General features: G+C 38.8%; 1 protein-coding gene across 2 annotated transcripts in view; it reads right to left on the reverse strand.

The window, feature by feature from the left end:
- Window positions 1–20928, reverse strand: part of PDE8B (phosphodiesterase 8B) — a 70540-nt gene that overhangs the window by 32062 nt on the left and 17550 nt on the right. The window contains exons 2-5 of one of the 2 annotated variants that reach the window (XM_077790215.1): window positions 8903–8959; window positions 4101–4291; window positions 2750–2809; window positions 744–801 (exon numbers count right to left, since the gene is read on the reverse strand). In XM_077790215.1, coding sequence (XP_077646341.1) covers window positions 744–801; window positions 2750–2809; window positions 4101–4291; window positions 8903–8959 — 366 coding nt within the window. Of the gene's footprint in view, window positions 1–743; window positions 802–2749; window positions 2810–4100; window positions 4292–8902; window positions 8963–20928 lie in introns of both variants that reach the window. The other variant, XM_021531836.2, reaches the window with a different exon arrangement.

Here is a 20928-nt window from a genome sequence, read left to right on the forward strand (position 1 = left end):
AAAAAAATACATACAGTTAATTCAAACTAATTCTCCAGATGTGCTTCTTTTGCTTAAGTACACATCCTTCCTTATGAATGGCTAACTTATAAAATGCAGCTGGTTTACTTTAGAGTAACATAACATTAATATCCATCCAAAGCCATTCACACAAAGGTTGGGAGAGGGTAAGAAACCTAGATTTTCAGAGCTGAGAACTGCTTTTCTGCTCTCTCCTACAAAGCCCTTTGAGGAACAGTATGAACAGTTAACTCCTCCCTTCTGCTACTGGTACAGAAGTGTCTCTAACTCTGTACTGAGAAGAATTGGTGCAAACGAATATAACAGTCATTATGAGGGGAAAAAAAATCTTCACAAGCTGGACCAGGTTTATAGTCCCTTTAGAAGAGAAATCCCAGCAGCCTAAGGCAGATGGAGGGGTCTGGGTGACTGTGATATGTTAATCAGAGTTTCCTACCCCTGTTTCTTGGTGCAGTCATAAAACTCACCCACTACCCAGCCAGACCTCAAGAAGGTAATCTGAGTACAGCTGCTATTCTGAAAGGACCACCTAGATCACAGAGCTTTTGGTTCATACGCTTCTGGAATACTCCTGAAAAGAAAACTAAATCAACTGCCACTGGTTTCTTATCAATATATTTCTGACAGAAGAGGATGTGTAATTTTCTATTTGAGGAAGCAGAAGTGTCTGTAATTTATGAAGCTACTATGTTTTCTATATTACATAGGCAATTTATACATACCCTATCAAAGCCTGCATCAAGAAGGGGGAGAACAGAAGTCTCTTCTTGGTCAGCAGATCTACAAAACAAAATCACACAACCACAGAATTATTCAGGTTGGAAAAGACTGTTAGATCATTGAGTCCAACTTTTAACCCAGCAGTGCTAAGCACTGAACAGCAGTGAACCACTTCCCAAGTGCCACATCCACACATCTTTTAAATACCTGCAGGGATGGTTATTCCACTGTCCTGGGCAGCCTGTTCCATTGTTTGCAACCCTTTCAGGGAAGAAACTTTTCCTAATGCCCAATATAAACCTCTCTCAGGACAACCTGAGGCCATTTCCAATTGACAGATCCCTTGATATTTGGGAGAAAAACCGGACCCTACCTGGTAGGGAGGATATACCCTCCTTTCAGGTATTTGTAGAGATAAACAAAGTCTCCTTTTCTCAAGGCTAAACACCCCCTGCTCCCTTGGCCACCCCTCACAGAACTTGTCCTCCAGATCCTTCACCAGCTGTTTGCCCTTCTCTGGACTCACTCCAGCACCAGAATGACCTTTCTGTAGTGAAGAGCCTAAAACTAGCACTAGCCTAAACACAGCACTCGAGGTGTGGCTCACCAGTGCCCAGTACAGGGGGACAATCCCTGCCCTGGTCCTGCTGGCCACACCATTGCTGATCCAGCCCAGGATGCCATTGGCCTTCTTGGCCACCTGGGCACTGCTGGCTCATGTCCAGCCACTGTCACCAGCACCCCCAGGGCCTTTCCAGCCCCTCTGCCCCAGCCTGTGGAGCTGCCTGGGGTTGTCGTGACCCAAGGGCAGGACCAGCACTGGCCTTGTTGTACCTCACACCACTGGCCTTGGCCATGACCCAGCCTGCCCAGACCCCTCTGCAGAGCCTTCCTGCCCTCCAGCAGATCAGCACTCCCACCCAGCTTGGTGTCACCTGCACACTGCCTGAGGGTCACTCCATCCCCTTGTCCAGGTCATTGATACAGATATTAAGCAGGGCTGGTATATTAGTTACTATAAGGGGATACAATACTTGAGGATTAGATGGCATTAATCTAACATAGTTCTCTAAACATAAGGAACTCAGTGAGAAGAGTTTTTCCTTAAATAAATATGAAAAATCATATTGTTACAGAAGTTGATGCTACAGTCTTCTACTATATGTATTTGCAGCTTCTATACAGCTTGATAGTTACTCCTACAGCAAACCTGACTGACCCTCCAGAGAAGTTCTGTATCTCTTTACATACATAGAAGGGGATTGCAAAAAAAGTATGAAGAAGATAAAAAAGACATTCTGTGATATCCTATGAGAATTAATCTAAAAATGTTTTATTAAGATAAAGGTGAAGCTCAGTTGTAAAATCTTGTTCAGCAAAAAATTTAATTGATTTTCAAATCTTGCTAGTAATAGCTCTCCAGCCACTCTATTTCCTAATATCCTAATTGATTTAGGAAATGAATAAAAATTATAATGGATTCAGTAGTGTGTAGGAGTTCTAACAAGGGTATTTGAAGATATTTGATAAATATATATTTAAGTCAGTAAGAATTCTTCCTAAATGCATGGGTTATGAATTACTGAATAAGGGTTTACAGACAACATTCTGGTGAATTTAGCATCAATTGGATTGAAGTTTGCCCCATCACCCAGTTCAGTAAACAACAATTTGTTATTTATCTAGTTATTTCCTTTAGAAAGTAATACACAGCTTTCTAGATTGGATTAGTATTTTCCTTTCCTCTTAGAAAGAACACATATCTGTCTGGTTTTCTTACTATACAACCCATCATGAAGATGACAGGGATAATACTAGTCAGTACTAAAGGGAAAATATCAAATACTCAAAACATCAAACATCAGCGGCCCATTTCAGGTGAAAAATACTACATTTACTCTGTAAGACTTGCTAGTCAGATACTTTCTGTTATTAAATAACTGTTATAGATTAGATATCTGTTATTACAAAGTAAAATGAAAACCTTTCACAAACCAGTAATACTTACGTGCGTGGAACCACAGCAAGTATTACAGTGTGCTCTGATAGCTCTGTGGCACGAATTGACCTGAGGAAACAAAAATTTCTCAGTTACACTGAATGCTTTCTCAGTATTGCTCTGAGTTCTTTCACTGAAAATAAAAATGAAAGTCAGGACTGAAAGACACCACTGAGGCTAGACAATATGAAGTGCACTGCCAAACCTACCTATCCCCATTTAGACAAACCATTTTCATTTTGCCACCAGATTTCTCATTTTCTTCTATGCAGGTAAGAGGGTAAAAGCTCCAAAACCTTAGTGTACAAACATCAGCTTTTCAGACCCATTCTTATGACCTAGCAAAGGTTTCCTCTGTGTACTCAGCTTATCTGGGGCAGACTGCCCTGAATGCATGTGTCAAAAAAGGTCAGTACATGCAAAGCATCTTCAACGCCCTTGACTAATTTAAACAAGAATATCTCAAATTTATCACTGTCCTTCTAGACATTGCAAAATTTTGTTTAGAGGGTGGGAAGTGCTTTCAAGACATGAAAGTAAGAAAAATGGGCATAGCAAATTACAAAAGACTACAGTTCATTAAATACTGAATAAACAAAAGTTTACCATGTTGCATATTATTGAGAAACCAAAAAAAGATATGACCAGCTATCAGAAGAACACCCCATTTGTGTTTTACTGGCTAATGATAGGTTTTTTTCACTCATATCACCCTGTTCTAAATAGACAACCTATATGTTTATAAAGACCAGCACAAATATTTGAGCATTAAAATGCCCTTTGTCATAAACATGGCAAATTTCAGCTCATGGCAGACTAGAAGCACAGTATGGTGCAAATGGTATGCTTCAGCTGAAACAATGTATTTTAGCAAAGGATTTCAATACTAAGCACTTGTAATCTTAAAGCAGCTTGAACACAAACATGTGGACTAGAAGAGTGATGCAAACTTTTGTGAAGAACTGGCAGTGCCTGGCCTTGTGGACAAACAAACACATTCCTTTGAAGTCTGCAGCTTCAGATTTTGCTGCAGCAGTAAGCCAGGAAAGAAGCAGCACCCACAGCAGGGAATAGTTTCACAACAGCTTTGGCCTATGTTCTGATAGAAGCCCCATGACCTAGAGATAATTCTACAATTCAGCTTTGGCATAACGTAATTTTCATATTGTTATCCTCTTACAGATGTATACAAACCTCCTAGCTTCGGTCCCCAAACTTCCATTTTACTACAATTTTAGGTGTTCATTTTTTGTTTGTTGATTTTATCTTTCTTCCCCTTATTTTTGGTTTAAAATTAGGAGGTTTGTTTTCATACAGTGTATTCCAAATTTTAAGAGAAGCATAAGGTGCTTTAGGTTACCTGCAGATATCTTCTGCATCAAAATATTTGGAGTTCCTGTGATCTATAACAATTATTTCCTGGTGCTTATCCAGGAAACATTCAAGTGCTGATTCCAGAGTCCAGGCAACATTGCACCTGTATCCTGCTCTGTCACAAGCCCACCAGAAACCATTGCTTTGGTTGTCTTCTTTTGCAAAGATTAGCAAAACCTGCAAGGGATGGAAAACAGCAGCACCACATTAAGCACGTAAAGTAGTCCTCTGCATGAAGAAAGTCTTAACAAACACTTCTGCCCTTTGGAAGGTTTAAAATCTGCTTTAAAAGTGGGAAGTTTGAGCCACAGGTTGTAAAACAACCAATGCAGTAGTACATCTTTCTTGATGGATACCACAGTTGTCAATAGATAATCAATAGTTAACAACAGTTAACTATATACATAGTTAATAGTTTTAAACATGGACTGTTTAAAAGTTCAGGAAAAAACTAGCTTGAACTGTGATGATTTTTTCCTAGCTCCTGTTCAAATTCAATCAGCAACCAGCCAGAATGTTCAAACATCATTGCCACTCTCATCAGGCCATCCCAGCTACACACACTTTTGGTTGTAAGGAATTTATGAAGTGCAGCTGCCTCAATTACTACCTATCATCCCTGAAGACATGGGCAAAAAAATGTTCTTTTCTTCTTTGATCACAAAAAAAAAAAAAAAAAAAAAAAAAAAGGCATTAACCAATATTATTTCAAAGCTGAAAAGAACAACAGACAAGCAAGCATGTACAGGAGGAAAAATATTCAAATGTGAGAAATTTTTGCCCAATAAATTGTACCAACCTGTCCCTAAGCTTATGAAGTAATTTAGACAATTTAAACTGAACACTTAAAATACTGCTCCCACAAGATCAGCTAGGAAGTGTATGGAGATGCCACCCCAAAGATGCTGTAGGAAGCCTGTTTGCAAGCTGACACACAGAATAGAAGCTGAAAACAGCTGTATTTCTTTGCTTCTCATGTAAAATAAAGTGTTTTTTCAGAGAGAATAAAGTTTTTATCCTTGCCCCATAACACACAATTTATCAGCGTCCAATGTTTTAATCCAAGTCATGCATTCATTCCCCATTACAGCTGCACATATTTACCATAGCGGCTGATAACTAACCATGCTACCCTATGTGTCAGATGTAGAAAAGGGCTAATTTAGTGCAAATATGCTGTGAAAATGAAGGCCTCAAAAAGTCAAAAGTTTATCCATAGCTATTAAAATTGCACAAAAAGTCAGCAGCCAGAGATTAGTCATGTATAAAGAAAAATCCTATTTGTTTTGCAAATAAAACTCATCCCCTGACTTTACTGAAACAATATGTTAAAAAAAAAAAAGTCAAATTTTCCTTCAAATGCCTGTAGAAAAGGCCAACAACCTTTATCTGCCTTGCCTTATGCAGCTGTGATGTCAGTACATGAATTTCAGCACCATCAGTCTAGAAGCTAGAAAAGGTGACAATAGCTTTCTTCTTATCTTTAGCTGTCTGGATTGTTGAATTCTAAACAATAAAAAAATCAATCATTGTTACTGTGACAGTCAGAGTTTCATTAAACAATGGAAGAAAATTATATGTTCACAAATTCTGTAAGTATTAAGAAGGTAAAAATTTTAATGTATTGGAAGGTTTTTGATTGCAGTTATCAATAAGCAGATTGGTTTACTGACACTTAATATCCAAGGTAAATGTTGTCACTCTTTCTAATCCCTGGGTTTTTTTTTTCCAGAGTTGGAAAGCAGTCATTTGGCCAAGCTGCAGGTTTTCTGATTCCTGAGTGAAGTCCCTATTCTGATACAATCTTCTGTTTGGTTCCAACTGCCATTAGTTTTATTTTGTTCCTAGTCTGAAACATTATGGGGAAAGAAAATTTGAGGGGGGCAGGGATGCCACGTTTTTTCATATCTTCCTTTTATCAGCACTCACAGTTTGGAAATAAAGGATGGCAAAATGCAATAATTTATCAGCTTTAAAATAATGGAGCTTAATTAAACCATCCAATCTCTCCCTGGTAGCTAATTATCAGTGCACAAATTTTTCTGAGAATATTAATTTTAAAATTTGTTTTAAAGTATTACTACTATGCTTTCTCATTACCATTCATATGGAGCTTATTATAAATCATCCAAACATAATGCAACTAGAAGTATATTTGAATAATGCTGTCAAAGTCAAGGCAAAAATATAATAATCCATATAAAAAACATGATCAAGGAAATGCTTAAATTCAATCTGTGTTCCTTGCCAAAAAACTTCAAGTAGTTAATTTTTTGCTTCATGATTTCCCAGTGTTACTGTAAGAAGTTCATTTTACTCAGTGTTGCTCTAGTTTAGGAATACCATGGACTTTCTCTGTAGAAGCTTTTCCAATTTTGGTGATGTACTGAAATTTTTACTCCCTTTCTAAGTATTAACTTACTCTAAGTATTTACTTAGAAAGACACAGAACTATTGCACATCTTGTTCCCTGTTTATTCTACAAATAATATGGACAAAGAAAATAGACAAAAATTTGCTTTAAAGAGTTTGAAATACAAGAAACACGAGCTGAGGATAAACAAGCTATCAAAAGGAAAAAGAAAATGACAGCAACTTAAGAAGCTACTTAATTATTTTCAAAGCATCATATCCCAGCAAGAGACTTTCAAGGTGGAAAAGACATGGTATATGAATAAAATTAGAGAGACACTCCTTTTATATTGGTATGAGGGAACAGTGAAATGCTGTGCATCATCCTGCTTTATTTGCAGCTCATCAGGAAAGATCACAGTGTCAACACTGTGAAAGAAATGATGGTAAATGAATGTCCTAAAAGGTGAGAAAATGCAGCATTTGAATAGGAACATATTCAAACATTTATGAGCAAACATTTCTGCAAGAGGATCCAACACCTTTTTTATGTGCACTAATTGTTTATAAAAACCACATCTCCCGTGTCCCCTGGAAAAAGCACATTTGTGTGTACTTCCAGCATTGTCATTTCTGAAATCAAACCATTCCTATTTACAAGCCTTGGTACAAAGCTGAGGCAATTGTGCAATCTGTATATGGGATGTTTGGAGGGTTGGAGCTGGCTGGTTTACTTTGGACTCTTCCCTTTACCTCTTAAGGCCAGAACCACCTGGGTCACAATTCTGTACAAATGAAACCAGATTTTTACTCTGACATATATGGTCATGAAGCCCAGTGGGGAATCTATTAAATGGCTTTATGGCAGGTCACAGGCACAAGTGAGGTTACTTCTCAGACAAAAAATATGTGCCATTTTGAGGTTGGCACAGGTGTCCCATAGCAGCATAAAACACAGCAGAATAAAATGAAGTTCACTAAGAAAAGCCCCAGTGGCAGTTGTTTTAACAAAAGGAACTTCTCAGACAATTGTAAACATGATTAATCATCTGCAATAGACATTTTAAATGTGATATTCAGTAGCTGTTTGCACTGCACAGAGAAACACATAATTTTATTGTCAAGATGGAATAAAAGATTAGCACATATTTTTAAAATGTGGGGATGTGTGTGTTACTTGCCAAATTATCTGAGGTAAGGTGGCATGTTCCACAAACAAACGAGGTGGGTTTACATGAAGTGTTTTACTTAACTGTAAATAAGTTAACATATGGCAGCATCTTTGAGGATAATTAATAGTTAATAATTTTACTTAATAATTTCTGCTTAAGATTCTCAGTTGTGAAGTATGAATACAATATAACACCCCCATTTGAAAAGATACCAAGAAGAAAGTCAGTTTTTAGAAACAACAAAAATCCAACTTTCCCTTGGGCAAATCCAATTTCTACGAAGTAATATTCTGACAAAAGTACTAAGAGTATTTGTGGTTGTTAAATATTTTCTGGATAATCTTTCTGAAGATGAGCATGATCTAAAAATATTTTTCTGTGAAAAGTTCCACACTTGTATGTTGAAATTCCCTGCAAAACTGAAGGATGTTCTAGTGTTGAAGTCGCTACTCCACAGTCTTATTACAATATAAACAAGAAATTTCAACAGATCAAGTCATCATTAAGACTGAATGTAAAGCCATAAAAATGTAAAGCTTTATAATGCTTTTCTTCCACACATAGGTTTTTCATAGAAAGGGTGATTGGTGATGACATCTCTGTATTTTACAGAATTAAAAACATAAATTAATTCAGATGAATTATGTATCACTAAAACAATGTTAAAGGCTAAAATTATTTAATTTCCTATAATCTGAGAGTTCCAACATCTACTATAAGCTAAAAAAATAGCACTTGGCATCTGATACAGGAACAAAATGTACAGAAAAATAAGAATGTATGGATAAGTGCTGCTCCTTAGCTGAATTTGAACCTGTCTTGTTGGAGTTCATGTGATTTCTTGGATTGGTGGTCTGTAAAACATAGTTCCCTGTCCTGTTGCGCAAAACCCAGCAAAACTGGACATATACCTAAGTTTCATTAATCTCTCAGCTCTGGTATATAAAAACTGAACAGTTTTTAATATCCATAGAGGCAGCTCTTTCCCTGGTTGATGTACACACACTCACACTCCTACTGGTACGAGGAATGAGGGGATGTTATGGAATGGAAATCTAAATGGTCTATTTATCAAGTTAATTTACTTGATAAATTTACTTGTAGATCTTCTCAAGCAATCAGATACACAAAACACACATTATCCCTCTCACAGTCCTTGTACAAGTGAAATTAAAGTATTATAGTTAACTAAAGGGTTTGAACCTTAATGTCTTCATCTATCAATACTGAATTGGCTCTTCCAGAAACTGAAGGAGCATCTTACCTGAATTGGGTATTGTGTCAGTCTCATGGGCCCAACTTGTACTTCTGCAGTTGAAGACTGCTAAAGAAGAAAAATACAGATTTTTTTTTTTTCAGTCTGGTTCTTAAGGTAGCATTTTATAGACAAGAATTAAAGATCAAACAGAACCATGAAAGATACTAAAAGCCAACACTGGCATATGAATAGCAGGCTTAATTTTGTTGCTTTGAAGTGCATCTTACATCATCTTTACCAAATTCCTATTTTTGTTTTACTTGCCTGTAAGTTAGAAATGGTAGGGTTTTAAATAAGGAAGCAAGAAACACACACTTCCTTTTCCCTCTTTCCCCAACAGAGTACCTAGGTTACATAGAAGAATTTGTTTTTGCTGGAGAGTGCAGAAAACTATTTATCTCTGGCCAAAAGTTATTCATTTGAATGCAATAAAAAACTTCTTTAAAAGATCTTGGGATTGATAGGGAAAGAAGTGACTTTTGAGAAAAGAGAACTTGTTTGGGTTTCAGATTTGAATGTTGTTTTCCAGAACCATAGCCTTCAGTTTTCAGGTAAAAATATCCCTACCATGTGAGCCATGACATTTTCAGAAGACATGGTAGCACATCATAATTTAAACCTACTGTGAGAAAGCCAGTACATGTGGGCTGTGGCTGCTTTGTTTGTTATACTTCTTAGGAGCTGGACTACGTTAATAGTTTTTGTGTCTTGATACATTTCAGTACACTTCTCCTGCACAGTACTGATTTGTTTCACTTCAGACCATTAGCTACAGAAGGTTGTTAAGCAACAGAACAATACATATGTCCACACAAAGGTGCATGAGAAGAGTCTTTAAACCCTTAAAATGTTCATGCATATGGAGAATTAGTTGCATGTTACCAATCTCCAAAAGGGCAGATTCCTTGCCCAGGTACCCCAGGTGCCCCAGATGTAGATGAGTTAAAGAAATCACCCTGCAAGACATGTAACCTGACCAAAACCCTAATTGTAGGCAGATTCCCAAGGCCATTCCCTGGCACATGGGAATGCTGCAGCCTTATTTCTGTGGCATTTTTCTCTGTAGCACTCATTAATCCGAGCCTTTTATACAGGCAATACTTAACCCTTAAAAGATGTATTTTTCAAAGGAATATGTATAAACATTTAAAGCGGATGAAGTTCCCGGAATTCTAATGCTTTCTTTAGGGAATACGATACCGTGTTAAGCATTAACAGCCCTGCCTGCACGTGAGACAGAGGCATTATGTGTAGCTACAACCGGCTGGCTGGACCTTCACGCACCGCTGCTCATCGATTCTTCCCAGCCCCACCACGTACGTCAGAAGGTGGTAACGGGCAGTGCTCCAAAAGATTAAACTACAAAGCCTGCCACTGTTTTCCAAAGCAAAAACTGCCCCCAATATAAGTGCAGTTAACCTCTCCTTTTCTCACAGAAAATCTCCACTTCCCACTTGAGCTCTGTCCGTAGCAGAATGTAGCTTAGTGCCAGTAAGCATATCTGAACAGAAACAGAACTTAGCACCCATCATCAACCATGAGTTGAGAGTGAGTTAAAGAAACAGTTCTCTGAAAGCCCCAACCAAAAGAGAAAAACAGCACATTCATATTCCAATGGTACTCAACAGGAAACTCTTAAATAAATATTTTATCATCATCCACTTTGATTAAAAAAAAAAGGTTTGAAGTGATCTCATTAGACAAATCTGTAAGACTACACAAAGACTTCAGCCAGCCTCAGAGCAAAAGCATGTTTTTTGACAATACGTAGCTCAGACTGTCTCAGAAGGTGTGGATCAAAAGCATCAGATTCTTCAAAAAAAGAATACAGACACAGCCATGTATGTTTGGACACAGATATTTATTTTATTCTCAATTTATTAATGCCAGGGAAATATCAGGGAACTCACATTGTAAATGAATGCCTTCCACCTTCTACTGCTTCAGAAGATACCCAGTGTTAGTCACTCCATATTGTCAGAAATGAAATAACTGTGTCTAAGACATAGATCAATGCAGGCAAGTCTATCAAGTCCTTTACAAAGATTACTTTATAGATTAGCCACTTTTCTTATCCTGTTTATTTTAAAACAAGAGCAACAAAATAATCCACTCACTCAGACTCTGACTCAGAGTTTTTCTCCCAGCTGTTTCTGTGTCAGCCTTATGAATGAATAGAAAACACTTGAATAGAAGGACAAAAAAATCAGGGTCTTTCTCCTTCTCCCTTCCTTCCAGATTCAGGGTGCTCCTGCCTTTCCTAACAGCAGAAAAGCTAGGTGTGAAAATTCAAAAATCAGAGACTCCTGATGTAGGTGAACTGTCCTGCTCAGTGCAGACATGATAGGGTCAGAACCACAGAGAGACGGAGATTAGGTGCTGCTCTACTTGAAAGATTGCTATGTGTAGTCTTTGAGTTCCCAAAACGCCCAACTTCATCAATTATACAATGCACAGAAGCAGATGAGACAAATTAAGATTGGTAATGAACCTGAATATGGGAAGGATAAATATACCTTCTAATTAGATGTAGGAAAACCTATGTCTGATATTCTCCTTTTTGGTCTTTAAGTTCTGAGTCTTGTTTTACAACTCAAATCAGAATCAGACCCTTGGATTTACAGGCCCAAACTGCTGTTGGTGTAAGTAACTGACTCACTTTTCTCTGTCAAACCCAGCTAAAGGAGGCAGCAAAAATAATGACATGTGTGTCTGGCCTTCATAAATGTCCTATGGATCTCTCACTCACCTGAATGAATTAATTCCACATCTCCTGAACTCTCAGAAGAATCTGTGGACAATCCAGACCATGTGGACATTATGTATTAGTGCTACCATAACCATACCTCTGTTCATTTCCTCACTTAAGTGAATATCATATTGCTGATGATTTCCAGTTTAAATAAAACTCTCATTATTTGACTGACTGCCAGGAAGGACTGCTAATAGATCTGCAACCTAAATCAATTAGTGTAGTAGCTCATAACAGACTTTTCTGGTAAAACATGCAGAGACAAGCTTGATTCTAAAGAGGCCAGTGAGAAAATCCATAATTTCAGTGAGCAGAGGAACAGACACTGTGTTGAAAACAAAGAAATTACCACCTAGAAATAATAAAAGCATAAAACCAGTGGAAAAAAAAAAGTTTGTTTTAACATTTTTAACTGCCCAATATTATTTTCAGTATCACTGTAGTCTCCTGAGCAGTCTCCCCAGGAATCAGCTATGAAACAAAGTCAATAGCACTTTCTTAGCTCTTATGCTTTTGTGCAAACCAGTGATCATCAATTACCTTACTATCATAGTAGTGCCATTAAGCAAAATGCATTACTACTTCATTGAATTTTCACCTTTCTAAATCGCCAGTACAAAAGTCTTTACCTCAGTATGGCTGCAGAGTTACAGGCCATGCAGTTTATGAATCATCAATAATTACCAACACGCCACTGTAATTAGTGTAGACTAATTAGTACAGCAAAATCATCTTGCATAATTCTGTGCTGCTTCAAAGCAACAATAGCAGCTAGAGCCAACCAAGCAGCGATGCAAAGGTGTCAGTGAATTCAGCCTCCCGAAAAGGCTCGGGATGGATGTGCCAGTTGAGAAGCAACACGCAGATGCTCTCTGCCCTCTTCCCCTTCCCTGTCACTAGTGCATCCCTTCATTCAGCTTTGTAGTGTTTTCAGACACCTGCCCTTTAGCTTTGCAAGCCAATAACAGGAATCTCTTTTTGACCCAGCTTTCACCTCAGCCTTGTGCTCCCTGGCTGCATCTTTGCCAGGGCTTGTTTGCACTGCTCTCCAGCTCAGTTTCCTCTATCCACACTGCTGGTGAAGATTGACTCTTCAGCCTGTTCCTTGGCTATTACAATTTTCATGTTTGATTGTACCACTATTTTCAACCTCAAGCCCCTTGGCTTTTTTTTTTTTCTTTTTCCTGGCCAAACTGCAGTCCACAACCATGTACGACTTCAACCCTGGTGTTAGTCTTGCATGAATTCTCTTACACAATGCAGGGACAAGAGTTCTTGTCCAACACCCTTGGCCTGGAGCTGGTGTCCTGCACTTCTTCCTGCTACAGCACACCAGACAAGGGTGCCCAGATCCCCTTCTGCTGTTCAGAAAAGCTACATTCCTCTGTTTTCCCCCCTTTTTTGTCTTGTCTTCCTTAATAGAACTATATCACAACCTTTCTCCTCTTCCAGTTTTTTTTTCACTTTTCGTCCATCCAACTCTACAGGTATTTTTGTACAGTTTAACACTTGGCCACTCTTTCTCTGTTTGGAGTCTCCACCTCTTTCTTTGTCAGCTTCTACAGTCACAGAGAGTATCACTTGACCTGTTTAGCAATTTGTGTTTATAAAGAAGATACAGATTTATGGGAGAAAACTGGAGAGCTTCTTTCACCTCTGAGTCAAAAAGCCCCGAAATGATAATTTGGCAAAGGCTGGGAGACTAAGTAGGATTAATCACTCCTACAGTACATACTCATATTGCTGGAGCTTGGTCCTGAGCTAGATGGTTTTGTGGTCTGACCTCCCCAGCTTTTTCAGACACCATCTTTCCCTGCCTTGCTCATTTGACTGACTGACTCCTTATCCTCTCCACCCACTGAAGAGCTACTGTCCCAGTAACTACAGCAACTCTCTTTCAGGAATGATGGCTCTCTGCCACCTTTTTGTCAAATTCTGTTGGGTTTTTACTTTTTTTCCTGTCAGATTCTCCTTGCTGTGGTTTCCAGTTGACTTCTACATTTACTTGCTGAGCTGCTCGTCCCCTTCATTTTCCTCACCCCACTAGAGGGCTGCCAACTCTGCTCCACAGCTGCTCCCCTCCTGCCAGCTGACTGCCACTTTTCCATGGGGTCCCAAGGAGCATTAGATATTTCGATAGCCCGACTCTGAAGTTAATGCAAGGTATGATATTTGATTTTCTGAAAACAATGATCAAACACACATACTACTTAGAAGAAATAAGGTTTTATCACTGCTGGTTCAGCCACTTCAGTCTCTGCAAGCACTCCTAAGAGAAGTCTGACCCATAAGATATGTAGGTAAAAAATACATACATGCATTTAAAAGTGGTGGCCTACTAACAACACTTGTGACAACACACACTGAGGCATACGGGATAAAATACTTCATCCACAGGCAACAACAGGACCCTAAATCCACAAGACCTGTAGGTTTGGCAGGGTCTGCATATAGCTCAAGGGTAGCATTCACAAACCTGCATCTGCTTCTTTTGCCTCTCAAAAGCAAGCAGAATTGGGCTGAGGCCGTATCAATACCCCCACTTAAAGCTGTGTCACTGCACACAAGATAATTAGATATTTAAAAGGGAGCAGAACAAAGTAAAGAGGAAGAAGAGCCCTTCCATGACTACTTTCACCTCTGGGTGATGAAATTCAGCTCCTGTTGTGTACTCTCACCCATGACCTTTGAGCTCCTTTTCTGCAATGACCTGTGTCTGAAAAGGAACATTAATCCCTAACTTTCTTTCCCACCTCCTTCTTCCCTACCAACGTTGTCATCACCTGGTGAGAGAGCAGTCATTTAGCAGTGAAGCATTTTAAACCAAGCATGGCTAGGCATAGAATATCACCTATCAGATCCACCAGCCCATTGCATCCCTGCATTTCTTCTGTGCTCTGAATACCAGCCTGACTGGGTTCCTAAGGGGACCTGCCATAGAGATGCTTCTGTCTGCTAATTCTACATGTTCTTCTGTGTGAGCCATATGCCAAGACTTCATATCTTAGTAGAGATAAGATGGTCACCAGTTCTGGAGATAAGCAGGAGCCCTCATAAAAACTTCAAAATAAGGACCAAATGCCTAAAATTGAATTTCTGTGAATGACACAGTTGATAACATAATGAATGTCTAAGTTGGTTGGGGTTATTTGTGTTTCATTCTCAGAGTCTGCTTTTCCTTTGTACAAACTCCTTTTGTGCAAAGCTGAGAAGTTTTGTCTCAGAATCAGCTTCAGGAACAGATGTTAAGATTTCTTTCTTCCTTCATTCTCATTCTTCTCTATATGTTTTCCTGACTTGTGTTTCAAATAAAAAATTAGAAAAGTAAGTAGTCAAAACCACAGATCTGTTTCTTCTCTATTTCTCACTCCTTTTTTTGTGCCCAGGACATAAGTCATCCATTTTTAAGCAACTAGAGTCAGTAGTAGTCATATAATCTTGCTGTTTTAATTTAAAATCAGTGGTAAGGGGAGAAAAGCAAACAAAAGGGATGAAGGTAAACCTCTGAAAGACATGGAGAAGAGAGAGGGAAACAAAAGGAAGTTAGCACCAACAGGTCACAAGTAGTGGATCACCTTAAGGAAAACAAAAATTGAGAAATTAATATCAGTGTCAAGTTGATAGAGATTTTAGATGACTTCTTGAACAAACAAGCTGACACTTTTAAAATAATCCTATGAGGTTTAAGATAATAAATATGTATCTGATATAAAATGATAACTGAAGAAAGAATATTATTTTAGGACTTTTTACATTCTGTTCCCAGTTTGGTAGCAGCTTCCTTGTGCATACATTATCATAATAGGACAATAGAACAAACAAGCAGAAAAAGACACTAGTTCAGCCATTATGGTGCTACATTTGGCGTACAAACTACCATTGTTGGGCTGTCATCAATTCTGCTCACAGCAGCAGCTACTCTGAGACCTTTCAAGGCTGCAAAAGACTCAGAAACCCCCTACCCATAGAGGGTAGTTAACATCTCATTTATTCCTATAATTTTCAGATTAGGACTTTCAACAGCATCTGGAAGTAGTCCTGTAGTTTGTACATGCCATTTCTCATCATGCAGATTTTTCTTATGTGGATTCAAGGATCATGATCTACTATTAGAATGACTACCAAAATTCTGGTTTTTGGTATTAACATAGAATAAATTTGGTATTTGAGATACAGTTGGCTGAATAAATTTGAGTAGGATGCTCCTTAATAAAACAAACAAAAAAAAATTCCCATTTTTGAAAAACCTGTGAGGAGCAATCAAAAAAAAAATTTGTCAAACCAGCCAATCTTGGTCCAACATCCTGTCTTCAAAAGTGGCTAAAAGCAGATGGAAAACTGGAAGATGCAAAAGCAGGACAAGCACTGAGTGACACTGTCCCTTACACCCCTAATCTTGATGTTTATAGCTTGTCTTAGCTTATGCTTTTCTGCTCACAAAGCAGCAGGGCATGTAAATTAAAATCATTCCTTTCTTCACTGACCATGTAGAGGTGTATCAAAACTCACAGCATTGGGAAATTTCCACCCCTTCCCCCAGATATTTGGAATGTGAATAAGAAGAAGTGTTTGGCTAATGGCTTGAGATGTTCACTCCAAAGAAATAAAGAAACTCCAAAGAATAAAGAAACACAAAACTTTTGAAGGCCATCTGGTCTCTTCAAGTGGTGCTGAAAGATGCTTGGTCAGCCATGGCTTTGTCTATCCCTTGCCAGCATGGCTGCAGCTCAGCAATCACATTCCAGCCTGTACTGACAAGACAGAAAGTAAAATCCATTTTCTGGACAAGTGCTTTAATTTCCAAACTATTATCGGATTATTATTATTATTAGATTTTTGGAAGGAGAAACAACTACAGAATGCATCAAGCTTAATTTGAATACTTTTATCAACAGAAGTTTCTCTGAGAGTATATTTATTTTATTAGCACACAAATTTCATTTCATTGAATATGCTTGGCAGGTAAGTTATGTTAATGCCCTTGCAGTGTGAAGAGGTGAAGGGAAAACAAACTTTTACAAACATCTGTCAAAGTGAACAGAATATGTCCAGACTTATGGATCTTGGCATGGTGAGACTTCTTTCTGTAAATCCATCTGTCGTTATTGTCCATTCTCAACTTCGCAGAAGTATGAGTCACACACATTACTAGGGAATCCGATCAAATTTCTTTACCTTAGGGAAAAACACACCAATTGAGACTGAGCTGTTTCAAAAACATTTGCACTGGTGTCTGGGAGAGAGAAAAATCCAAGACTATAGATACAGAGAGATATAAAAGTTAATTGTATTTTCATTTTTTTTTATGTTGAGGTAGTCAAAAAAGCAACAAAGATCCAAACAAAACAACATTATACTACCATGTAAATTTATGGCGAACCAACATTTTCATTGTTGCACATAATCTTTTGCTTTCCTTGAGATAAATTAATGAAAAGTAGAAAAATTGAAGAGAAAGCAACAAGAATAATAATAAAATTTCAAGTATCTTTGGATAACTAAAAAGACTAGGCTGCTTCTTCTAGGAAGAGAGCTTCCTAAGGACCCGAACAGGTATCTATGAAATCAGGAGTAGCGTAGAGCAGAATGAAGAATGACTCACCAAGAGTATTCCCAACACAAGAGATTTGATTCCTGCACTTAGAGCAGGCCACTGGAAAGGGCAATGTTAAAAGAGCAGTTGAACAAAACTTGCCAAAGGTGGGTCCCTGTGCTGCTGCACAGCACACCAGTAGGAACATAACCTCAGCTCACAAGCCCTTCATCTGTAAGTTAAACGAGGCCCAGGGAGTGATTGTTCTCCATCTGCAATCTTTTCTCTCTGCTGTCTAAGACTTCTTACACTTGCCCAAGACAGACAGGCTTATGGTTTAATACAGTAGATCAATTCTCGAGCATGGCTATTAAAATTGATACAAACACCCCAAGAAGTGAGTTTTAATACCGGATATTTCAGGTAATACAATCATAAAAATATGAACAGAAACAACTAGAACATAATTTGCAGGAAGAGATTAGCTAAATAGCCATGATAGCCTTCTATCGCCTCTTGACCTAGGTAAATATTCATAACTTGTGATGCATACTGCTAATCTGCAATCAAACAATGATTTTAAAATGCAAAATTTACTTTGCCTTCCAAACACTGATTAAGAAAAAGCATCTGGAAGTTACCTGCATGCACCTGAGTTACCTACCACAATTAATTTAACATTATTCTTCCAGTAGTAGATAACCTGAAAAATGTAGTTGTCTTGGCTTCCACTATTTAGAAAAAACTATTTAGCATTTTACTGAAAGTAAACAAAATAACTAAGATATTATCAGCAGCCAGAAGCAGCACCTGAAATCTTGGTGTAACATGTAGGTAATTATGGACTCTATTACAAGGGTTAAAAGGGAAAAAAAAACTGATTCAAGGTATGTGCTGTGGTGTCATGGTTTGACACTGGCCAAATGCCAGGCACCCATGAAAACCTCTCAGTCACCCTCCCTGCTACAGCTGGATGGAAGAGAGAAAATTTCATGAACAGTTCATGAGTTAAGGATTGAGAGAAAATACTCCAAGGGTAAAACAGTCTAAAATGAAAGATACTGAGTTTATTACTAACAGAATCAGAGGAGGATTATAAGAACTAAAAATAAGCCCTTAAAAACACTTTTTCCCCCCAACCCCTCCCTCCTTCTGACCAGCAGCACAGGGAGACAGGGCATGGGGCTTTTGTCAGTTCATCACCCGAGGTTTCCTTCTGCTGCTCAGGGAGAGGAATCCTTCCCCCGTGAGGCCATGGGGTCCCTCCCAAGGGACACAGCTCTCTGTGACCTTCCCCAGCATGGTTCCAATCTCACCAGCAGCAGTCCTCCCAAAACTGCTGCAAACTGGGTCCCTCCCATGGGCAGACAGTCCTCCCAAAACTGCTGTGGTTGGTCACTCTTCCATGGGGTGCAGTCCTCCAAGGACAGGCTGCTCCAGCCTGGAAGCAGGGCCCCCTCTCTCCACAGCCTCCCACGGACCACAGCCTCCTCCAGGCATCCACCCGCTCCAGCATGGGCACCTCCCCCATGGGCTGTGGGTGGATCCCTGCATCCCCCATGGATCCCCAGGGGCTGCAGGGCACGGTGCTTCACCATGGTCTCACCAGGGCCTGCAGAGTTATCTCGGCTCCGGTGCCTGGAGCACCTCCTCCCCTCCTTCTTCCCTGACTTTGGAGTCTCCTGAGGGAAACGTTGTTTCCTTGACATGTTCTCACCTCCTCCTTTCTGGCTGGAATTAAAACTACACCACTACTTTTAGTTTGATTTCTTCTTATGCATGTTATCATATAGGTATTACCATCATCTTTAATTGGCTCAGCCTTGGCCAGCAGCATGACCATCCTCAGAGCCATCAGGGATTAGTTCTGCCACACATGATGAAAGCTTCTGGCAGCTTCTCACAGAAGCCACCTCTGTAGCTCCCCTGCTACAAAACAGGCCATGCAAAACAAACACATGGGGTTTTGTGCTGCCATTTCTCCAACACTATTCGCTGTAGATACTGCTGGCTTTCAACTCTAGCCCTAGGCTGCAGTGGTTACCAGGCTGCTTCTTCAGAGATGCATGATGGATGTCACCATCAGTGTTGGGTTTGTATTACCCCCTCTTCTCTTGGGTAGGCATTGCTGGAATGAAATTTTTCCTGGTTCAAAGAGGACTGTTCCTATCTTCTTTTGCCAGCTCCTGAAAGCCACCTACATACTATCTCAGCCTAAAACCTCTATAGAACGCTATATTCCTCTTGCTGGAACAAAGAAGAAAAAAAGCCAAAAAAACTAACAAAATCCAGAACAAGCATGTTCTGATGAGAGTGAGTAATTTATTGAAGTTTTCTGAACTGTCTTGCAGTTAGAAAAAAATCTCAGCATTGAACTTTGATCTACATTTTACAAAAAACCAAAATAAACTCCAGTAAAGAACAGGGCATTGTACATAAAGGACAGATACATGTCCTTTGAAAACATAATGTTCTATCCTCACTGCTCCTTCACACTGTCAGACAGCATTTGTTTTGCAGCATTTCTGTCTTCACTATTGAGTTTGGGAGCAGGCAGTGGGAAACAACTAGTTTGGCTTTTGATTAAAACTTTAGTATCCACAAGATACGTCTTAGAATTATGCCTAGGAACTCTATTGAAAATATCCCCAAACCTTCACAAAAATACAAAACCCAACAGCACTCCAAATTGCAAATTCACAGTATATCACCAATAAAACAAAAATTAAATCTTCCCAAGTTTATAGGATAACAGGCACGTATGGACACTTTTCCCATTACATTGACTTTAAAATCCAAACTTAGCATTTAAATAGATGTCAAAATTACTGATTTTGCCATTGACCTTTAGTTAGAAACCCACAAATAGAATTATTCCCAGAGCAGATCCTACCATCTCAAGTATAACAAGTGATGGTGTCTTGTGTAACAAAGCCTCCAGTTTAGCACTGTCTGTTATTGTGAAGCTACAAATTATCAACATGAAAGTCTGCACCATGTCTCACACTAAAAATTGTGCAGACAACAAAAATCAAAGCCATATTCTCATCTAAATAAACATCTCCAAGGCTCTTATGATGACTGAATAATTCATGATCACATTTAATTCAGTTCAAGTTTCTATTCTAGTTTTGACAAAGCCACTGCAGCTAATCCAGACAGCAGCAGTCATGTCTCAAATACTCCAAGACTGATATCCAGATATGACACTCTGAGATATGTACAGTGCCTTACCCACTTGTGAGTCATCAAACTAAGCCACAATAGATGCTACCCAAACCCAGCATTTACACCCTCTGAGTTTTGTCGTTCAAGAACAAAGTGTTTACAAAGATTGTCTCACATATTTTGCTATTCTCAAAGACAGAAGACTTTTATAATAGGGCACATGGCTGACAGATCTTATAAGCTCTACCCAAACAAAGAGTGAGAAAGAGTAGGAGTATTTACACAAGGTAGGTATAAGTGACATACACGAAGTGGTAGAGAAAGGAAAAGCTCTGACTTGGAGGAACAGAGAAGCAGGAATTAGATGCATTCATACCTCACTGAAACAAGAAATACTCTGATGAAACTTAGTTACCCAGTCTTACAAACCAGAATACAGACATGAAAATTTGACTGCTATTATTCTATTCATATAAACGCAGGTAGGATAAGCATCTGATTTTAGGATTTAGCTTTTGCATACAGCTGCAATCCAAATAAGCTCTGCAAAAGTATGGAAACAAGGCATACAATAGACCT

The sequence above is a fragment of the Lonchura striata genome, chromosome Z, assembly GCF_046129695.1.
Source record: "Lonchura striata isolate bLonStr1 chromosome Z, bLonStr1.mat, whole genome shotgun sequence".
Lineage (NCBI taxonomy): Eukaryota > Metazoa > Chordata > Aves > Passeriformes > Estrildidae > Lonchura > Lonchura striata.